This window comes from Anarhichas minor, unplaced genomic scaffold (genome assembly GCF_050575085.1).
Source record: "Anarhichas minor isolate MPS153535 unplaced genomic scaffold, ASM5057508v1 ptg000095l, whole genome shotgun sequence".
Taxonomy (NCBI): domain Eukaryota; kingdom Metazoa; phylum Chordata; class Actinopteri; order Perciformes; family Anarhichadidae; genus Anarhichas; species Anarhichas minor.
This window is the reverse complement of record NW_027466541.1, coordinates 461,571-469,999: the sequence shown is the minus strand read 5'-3', so window position 1 is coordinate 469,999 and position 8,429 is coordinate 461,571. Positions and strand designations below refer to the sequence as shown.

The 8,429-nt window shown below is 45.1% G+C and overlaps 1 protein-coding gene across 1 annotated transcript; it reads left to right on the top strand.

The window, feature by feature from the left end:
• The first annotated feature begins 5 nt into the window (after window positions 1–5).
• Window positions 6–8,120, top strand: LOC142939207 (ras-related protein Rab-14-like). Its single transcript, XM_076082437.1, has 8 exons — window positions 6–141; window positions 949–1,007; window positions 1,205–1,258; window positions 2,725–2,902; window positions 2,982–3,048; window positions 3,496–3,583; window positions 3,659–3,689; window positions 3,992–8,120. The coding sequence occupies exons 2-8, from the start codon at window positions 956–958 to the stop codon at window positions 4,167–4,169; spliced, it is 648 nt and encodes a 215-aa protein (XP_075938552.1). The 5' UTR covers window positions 6–141; window positions 949–955; the 3' UTR covers window positions 4,170–8,120.
• Window positions 8,121–8,429: the final 309 nt, after the last annotated feature.

Genomic DNA, 8,429 nt, shown 5'->3' with positions numbered 1-8,429 from the left:
TTTATCGCCGCAGAAGAAGAATAATCACGGAAGAGAGGCTTCCTGACGGATCACCGGGCTAACCAGCTAACTAAAAGATAACTACCCGTCTAATCACCACTTTAATCAGGTTTACCGGTTAGATAGACACCCGGACCGAAGGTAAAGCACCAGCATGTTCAACTCATTGCTTTATTATCTCATTACCGTTGATTAAAAGTGGCCTCCTGCCTGCTAGCCTGCTAGCATAGGCGTTGACATTACTGCAGCTGTTAGCATGTTAGCTCCGGAATTAAGCTAACACAGAAGTCAGCTGATGGTGTTTAATACTTCCGCTAAAAATGACCGCATTCACACCGCGAGACTGTCACGGCGGTTAACGGCTCGTGCTATGAGATGAGCTCGGTGTGTTAGCCTAGCTGTGTGTTAGCATAGCTGGCTGCTTCCTTTTTGTGAAAAATGCAAAAAAAGTGAGATTTATTTGTTTTTGTCACGCCCAGACCACATGAGACCAGGTCCAGATCAGAGACCACTAGATTTAGACCGGTCAGATCAGGACTAGATTGTCTCAGAGAAGCCAGATAATTACACTTGAACACAATTTCAGATTTGTGAGATTTCACTGCTTCTTTTCCTCCACATCTAGACCACATGGACCAGGTCTTAAAACCAATGTTACTGGTTTCCAGTGTTTCCACGACGTGGTCTGACTGGGTCTTAAAGAGTCTCTGGCTTCTCTGGGATTATCTAGTCTAGATTCAACCCATCTAACTGTAGTGGTTTTTCTTCTGGTCCCGGTCCAATGTGGTCTAGATGTGAAATCTCTCTTTTTCTTTTTGTATTTTCACAAATAGAATAAAGCTTTTACAAATGTGAAAGTTGGTTTCAGCATCGGGACTCTCTGACAGGATGTGGACTGATGTGGACTCTGTCTGAACTCTGTCTTCCTGTCTTTTCTTTTCCTCACAGCATCAAGATGACGGCTGCACCTTATAACTACTCCTACATCTTCAAGTACATCATCATCGGTGAGTTTGATGAGTCATGATGATGATGATGGACACAACAGGAAGTAGATCAACATTGATGATGTCATGATTGTGATTCTATCAAATTTACAGTCAGTGTAACGAGAAAAGTTCAAACAGAAGTGATCTGATTCACTTTCTGTGGTCGTGGTGACGGTCTGACCTCATGTCTCTCTCTCTGTGTCTCTCTCTCTCAGGTGATATGGGAGTAGGAAAGTCTTGTCTGCTGCATCAGTTCACAGAGAAGAAATGTGAGTCCTTTCTTCTTCTCTGCGGCTTCTCATCCTCACATGAATCGTTATCATTAATGATGTATAATAATGTTCTTAGAGCTCGTGTTAGAAGTTAAACATCATAATTCATCTCTAATATCTATTTTATATTCATAAACATCTCCAAACTACTGGATTTATTCAAGTTTATCACCAAAACTACATTTTACAGATGACATGTGAACACATCATAACGTTATAATGTACCTTCAGCCAGTACTCATGTTAACTGAGCAGAGCCTGAAGGCATCATAATGTAACTGAAGTGAACCTCCTGTTGGTTAGCCGTTAGCGGTGCTGCTAACGTTACTAGCTCTCCTCCTGTTGGTTATCCTTTATCGGTGCTGCTAACGTTACTAGCTCTCCTCCTGTTGGTTAGCCGTTAGCGGTGCTGCTAACGTTACTAGCTCTCCTCCTGTTGGTTAGCCGTTAGCGGTGCTGCTAACGTTACTAGCTCTCCTCCTGTTGGTTAGCCGTTAGCGGTGCTGCTAACGTTACTAGCTCTCCTCCGTTGGTTAGCCGTTAGCGGTGCTGCTAACGTTACTAGCTCTCCTCCTGTTGGTTAGCCGTTAGCGGTGCTGCTAACGTTACTAGCTCTCCTCCTGTTGGTTAGCCGTTAGCGGTGCTGCTAACGTTACTAGCTCTCCTCCTGTTGGTTAGCCGTTAGCGGTGCTGCTAACGTTACTAGCTCTCCTCCGTTGGTTAGCCGTTAGCGGTGCTGCTAACGTTACTAGCTCTCCTCCTGTTGGTTAGCCGTTAGCGGTGCTGCTAACGTTACTAGCTCTCCTCCTGTTGGTTAGCCGTTAGCGGTGCTGCTAACGTTACTAGCTCTCCTCCTGTTGGTTAGCCGTTAGCGGTGCTGCTAACGTTACTAGCTCTCCTCCTGTTGGTTAGCCGTTAGCGGTGCTGCTAACGTTACTAGCTCTCCTCCTGTTGGTTAGCCGTTAGCGGTGCTGCTAACGTTACTAGCTCCACTCCTGTTGGTTAGCCGTTAGCGGTGCTGCTAACGTTACTAGCTCTACTCCTGTTGGTTAGCGGTGCTGCTAACGTTACTAGCTCTCCTCCTGTTGGTTAGCCGTTAGCGGTGCTGCTAACGTTACTAGCTCTCCTCCTGTTGGTTAGCCGTTAGCGGTGCTGCTAACGTTACTAGCTCTCCTCCTGTTGGTTAGCCGTTAGCGGTGCTGCTAACGTTACTAGCTCTCCTCCTGTTGGTTAGCCGTTAGCAGTGCTGCTAACGTTACTAGCTCTCCTCCTGTTGGTCTAAACACTGATTGGTTGTTTACAATGAAACATGATCAGAGACTAGAAACACATTGTGTGTGTGTGTGTGTGTGTGTGTGTGTGTGTGTGTGTGTGTGTGTGTGTGTGTGTGTGTGTGTGTGTGTGTGTGTGTGTGTGTGTGTGTGTGTGTGTGTGTGTGTGTGTGTGTGTGTACACACACACAGTCATGGCGGACTGTCCTCACACCATCGGGGTGGAGTTCGGGACCAGGATCATGGAGGTCAACGGTCAGAAGGTGAAGCTGCAGATTTGGGACACGGCCGGTCAGGAGCGCTTCAGGGCCGTCACCAGGTCTTATTACAGAGGGGCCGCCGGGGCCCTCATGGTGTACGACATCACCAGGTAGTGTGTGTGAGAGAGAGACTGTGTGTGTGATATCCGTTTGATCTTTAGGTGAATAACTTTGTTTCTGTGTTTTTAGGAGAAGTACTTATAATCACCTGAGCAGCTGGTTGACAGATGCAAGAAACCTGACCAACCCAAACACAGTGAGCACACACACACACACACACACACACACACACACACACACACACCTGATCAACCCAAACACAGTGAGCACACACACACACACACACACACACACACACACACACACACACACCTGACCAACCCAAACACAGGGAGCTCTCTGGTTTGTTGTCACATGACTGTTGGTCTCAGATGAATCAATCATGACTTCATAGTTTCACACTTTAATGTTTTTACACATTCTGGTGAAAGTGAACTCTTTATTAGAGGAGACATTTATAATGAGAACATGAAGAATAAAATGTTTTTATGAAATATCACAACTTTAAACTTCGTTTTGGTTCCTTTTTCTGATGGAAGCGTTCTTCACACACGATGTGTTCAAGGACCGTCGGAGAGATGAAACTGTCAATAACGTTGGTTTCTACAGCTTCCTGGAGTCTCACCTGTGTGTTTGTGTCCAGGTGATCATTCTGATCGGTAACAAGGCCGACCTGGAGGCTCAGAGAGACGTGACGTACGAGGAGGCCAAACAGTTCGCTGAGGAGAACGGTGAGTCGTCACTTTGTGTTTGTTTGACGTCATCGAATAAAAAGATCGTCACGCTGATTCTACTTCCTGTTCCAGGTTTACTGTTTCTAGAGGCCAGCGCTAAGACGTGAGTACACACACACACACACACACCTCAGAGGTACTTGTTGTACTTTTTGATTGCTGAGCCGGCAGCACTTTGAACGAAGCCATTTTTTAACTTCTACCAGAGTATTTGTTCATTTCATCTTTACTTTGACCAACTCACAAAGACCCACCAAGGGTCCCGTGAGCTGGGAGGTCTTGGTGAGTTATTATCTAATGAAGTCGGAGATCCGAGTACTTCGTCCACCTTTTATAGTCTGGAATCTGATCTGTCAGACTTGTTTCTGTGTGTGTGTGTCTTAATGTCTCCCTCGTCTTCATCAGAGGGGAGAACGTGGAGGAGGCCTTCCTGGAAGCGGCAAAGAGGATTTACCAGAACATCCAAGATGGCAGTCTGGACCTGAACGCAGCCGAGTCGGGAGTCCAGCACAAACCGTCCGCGCCGCAGGGCGGCCGCCTGAACGCCGACAGCCAGCCAGCCAAAGAAGGCTGCAGCTGCTAACCACAGACGGGAACGACAGGCGCACACAGAGACCCCCCCATGAGTCCTCTATGCAGAGTGCGTCAGACTGGATTCAGCTGGATTACATTCAACAGTCCGACCAGCTGTTGGTGAATCCAGACCTCAGTTCAGAACCCAAAACAAGACTCAACCATTAAATCAGGACCTTTCACCAAATCCAGTATCTATCAAGACGTCTGTGGACCAGGTCTCAAATCTGCATCAGTGTTCCAACCCTTGGATCCCGCTGGGTCACGATGCCCATCACTAGAAAACCCTTTGCCCCCAAAAACTGGATCACCCTCCGGACCTTCCAAGTTTGGAGCACTGTTGGCCCGACCCAAAGTGAGGGTTGTTCAAATTCTGGACTAACCCGGTCCCACGAGAGGGAAGTATAAATACAAGGCTCACGTTTGAACCAGACCACTCTACACCAAAAGGGGTCGCCTTAGTTCTTAGTCTGGACCAGAGCCCTGGTCCAAGTCCAGAGCCCTGGTCCAAGTCCAGTCTTTCTCCAGCTCACATCCAAGCGTGATTGACCTAAAGGTAGTCTCTAAGCCCATCACTAGACGAGCATCTTCCTGGAGGACCCTCCGGACCCCCGTCTCTTCCAAGTCTGGACCCTGTCCACCGCAGTCCAAACTTGGACTAGTCTTGTCCCAAGAAGACAAGTAAAGTTACGAGACCCCGATAGAATATATCTGATCACCAAAATGCAAATCACCCAAGTTCCAACATTCCTTCTGACGGATTCAGAGCCTCGGCTCCAGCTGGACCGCCCCTGGTCCTAATTGAGACCTCCTTCCCCCTCACATCCAGGCTCGCTGCACCGATGTAAGCCCAGAACAGAACCACCCTCACCCACCACCAGACAACTGGGACCCGACTGAAGATCCCGACTGAAGATCCACTGGAAGGCAGTCCAGCTACCTTTTGTCTCAAATGTAAAACGCCAACGAGACAAAAGATTCAATGCCTGGAATTTGGACAAAACTATAACCCCCCCCCCCCCCCCCCCCCCCCCACACACACACACACTCTGGACTACACTTTACTTAAAATGCGGATGACCCAAGTTCCAACTCTGGACTGATTCTCAGTACCAGATCAAGAACCACCTGGAGTCCAAACCTTCAAATTTAGATCCAATCTAATCTGCTATAAGATCCAATCGTCCAAACTCTTGACGTCCTCTCTGATTGGACGTTTGGATTCATAGTCGTACTAACGTCTTGTTCCTGTGTGACATCCCAGCATTTGTTCAGTTGAGAGAAAAGTCTTAAAATGAATTCCTCACGTCCGTTAACTCCTAACGGAGCGGCCTGAACACATTCCAGGTTCTTCTTCTTCTTCTTCTTTTTCAGTTTGACAAAGAACTCTTCATGTCACTTGAGTTTCCTCTGAACCAGAAGAAAGCGGCTGCCCTTTGACCTTCTAGTCCGTTGTGTTTCTGAGTATCAGAAGACGAGTTTACGTCGTAGATGTGGATTCGTAGACCTTTAGAGTCGGAGGTTAGATTCTCCTCTGGAGGCGGTCTACTCGTTCTGACCACCAGGTTAAAAGCTACTCCGTGTTTGTTTCCACTCAGAAGTGCTTCTGTGGCTCTGGAGGATCTTTCTGAAGGTTAGACGAGGCCGGACGGTTCTTCAGAAGGACGGAACCAGGTTTCTTTGCTAAAGTTCTAGAATCCAGGGTTTCTGGAAGTTTGACCCGTATTACGTTCTAAAGGTGTGGAGCTCTCGGCCGTTACTGCTTCAGTCTCTAACACGGTTCCATCCTCGTAGAAGTGCGACTTTAAAACCTTTGTTGTGCTGCAGACGGACTCGCTCAGACGCGCTCTAAACCACTGGAGTACCAGTGTAGGAGAGCCAGAACCTCGGTACACAATAGACCCACATATGAACTCACCTGCACACATTACAGGTCTTTGTACAACATTCAGGACCCCGATCCAAAACTGACCTGAAACCAGTTCATCTAACGGGGTCGGGCAGTGAATCCTGTTCAGACAGAAACACCGTCGTGGCTCCGCTGAACGTTATCGACACGTTTTAAAGACTCCAAAGTAAAAGTGTTCTTTCATTTAAAGGTCACGAACGAAAAGAAGCCGACAGAAGAGAGTGAAACGTAACGGTTGAGTGTTTGAAACAAAATCAGTGAGTTCAGCTCTGACTTTAAATGACTCTGCTCTCATTGATGTTCAGAGTTACACTAAATTAATCCAGCTCTAAAATATGAATATTCTCTAAAACTGCTTCAATACAGAAATATTCAGATTAAAGAAAAGCTGAGAAACGTTTCATCTCGATGTCTGAACGAGTCCCAGAAGGAACAAATGTCCCCAACAGGTCAAAGTATCACTAATAAACCAACAATGCACTAATAATGAGTTATTAAAGAGATAAAAGAAACCTTTAATCAGTCGATGTGTTTCACGTTTTACTCCCACTTTTACTTTTCTTTATTTGTTGTCGTATGTTTGATTATTGATCATGTATTTTATTAGTTTCCGTGTTATTAAAATGGTAAATTTTTAGAGTAAAATAATAATAAATGCACGAATAATAAAACTTCTGATGAGCAAGATAATATCAAAGGAAAACAAATCACATTTAAATCAGCCAATAACAGATAAATGTATTGTTATGAGAATCCTAATAGAAAGTCACAATTCTGAGATTAATGTTTAATTTACTTTACTGGCTCATAATCATGATTTAAATAATAAAACATGTTTCTGTTCTTTTCCTTTAGTCGTAGTCAGGTGATCATTTTGACATAAAGTCATTCTGTTAGTTGTTCATCGTAATTTGAACAATTTTAGAAATTATATATAAACAGTAATTATTACATGACTCTGCACACGCTCAGTCATTAGTTGTTGCATTTGGCTCCTCTGGGACTCCGTACTTGTTCTGTAACTAAGAAGTGCGGCTCACTTGGATCCCGTCTGTTCAGGTTCTGGTTCAGGCTCAGACCTCGTGTTCACGTCCGGTCACTACTGAAGTGTGAAGGGTCTTAAAGCCGGTGCTGTTTGAGGACATCTGGTCCGCTTCAACACAGAGTTTTAACCGAGTCCACGTCGGTCTGAATGGGGAGTGATGTCACTCCTGCTCCTCGTCCTCTGATTGGTGGACAGAAGTCTTCTTCAGCTGTGACGCTTCTGATCCTTCCTCACTCTAAAACTCGTCACCCTCTAACGTCTCGTCATCGCTCAATAACCTGCACGAAAGAAGTTTGTTTCCTCGTCGACGCTTTTCAACCATTTTAACAAAGTTTCCAGAAACCAAAAGGTCACAAAAGCAAATCGGTGAAATCAAAGCTGTTGTCTGGAGGTTTGTTGTGACGCTGCCTTAAGCTTCCCTTCGCCAAAGGAAAACAACCATTTCATTTAAGAAACAAACATTAAGGAGTTTGTTATAGCGCAGCAGCGCTCGTCCTGTAGGCGGCAGTGTTGCTGTCCTTACAGCGCTCGTCCTGTAGGGGGAAGTGTTGCTCTCCTTACAGCGCTCGTCCTGTAGGGGGCAGTGTTGCTCTCCTTACAAGCCCCCTAATTCCTAAATGTGATCAATAAACAAAACCGCTACAATTGTTTTCAAAATGTAACAACTAACCTTTGCTGTACGTTGAATTTTAAATGAGTGTTTGTTACAAAAACTGCATTTCAAAGGTTGAAAGTGAATAAATCTGAAACCACAAACCGGAGATTAAAGAAGCCGTTTTTAATCTGCGATCGCTCGGCTGTGAAGCGCTCTGAACGTTTTATTTCTTTCCTGTAACGATGATTTTCTGTCTGCTAAAGTAAAACAAACAAACATGCTTCTTATGATTCTTTGACTATTTATATTCTAAATCTGTGATTTTCTTCAGCTGAACCTCGTCATTGTACGACCGTGAGGATTCAGTCGTTTGTAAATAAAGTATATATATATATATATATACTGTATATACGCTGATGACTCGATGTGCTTCTTTTAGATTCATCTGCACCTTCAGACCAAACCACTCTGGAGAGAATAGAAGGACAAATGTTTTGTACTGCGTTCAGTACTTTTGTTTATTAAGGTAATACTGGCTTTAGAATGATCGGACTAATAAAGCACATGAAAGGACACGTTTGTTAGTCAGTTTTAGGGGCGTTGGAGTTTGAGTAGTAATAACAGTGCAGAGGTACGAAAGCACTGCATTCTAAATATTAGTGCAAAACAATTGGCGTGTCAACAAAGTCGTAGTATAGGTATTAATTAGAATGGCCACCTT

Bases quoted from the DNA above. Each gene is read 5' to 3' on its own strand.
- LOC142939207 (XM_076082437.1), top strand. From the start codon at position 956: ATGACGGCTGCACCTTATAACTACTCCTACATCTTCAAGTACATCATC. The intron at 1,259-2,724 runs GTGAGTCCTTTC...ACACACACACAG, and splicing joins TCAGTTCACAGAGAAGAAAT to TCATGGCGGACTGTCCTCAC. The intron at 3,690-3,991 runs GTGAGTACACAC...CGTCTTCATCAG, and splicing joins CTAGAGGCCAGCGCTAAGAC to AGGGGAGAACGTGGAGGAGG.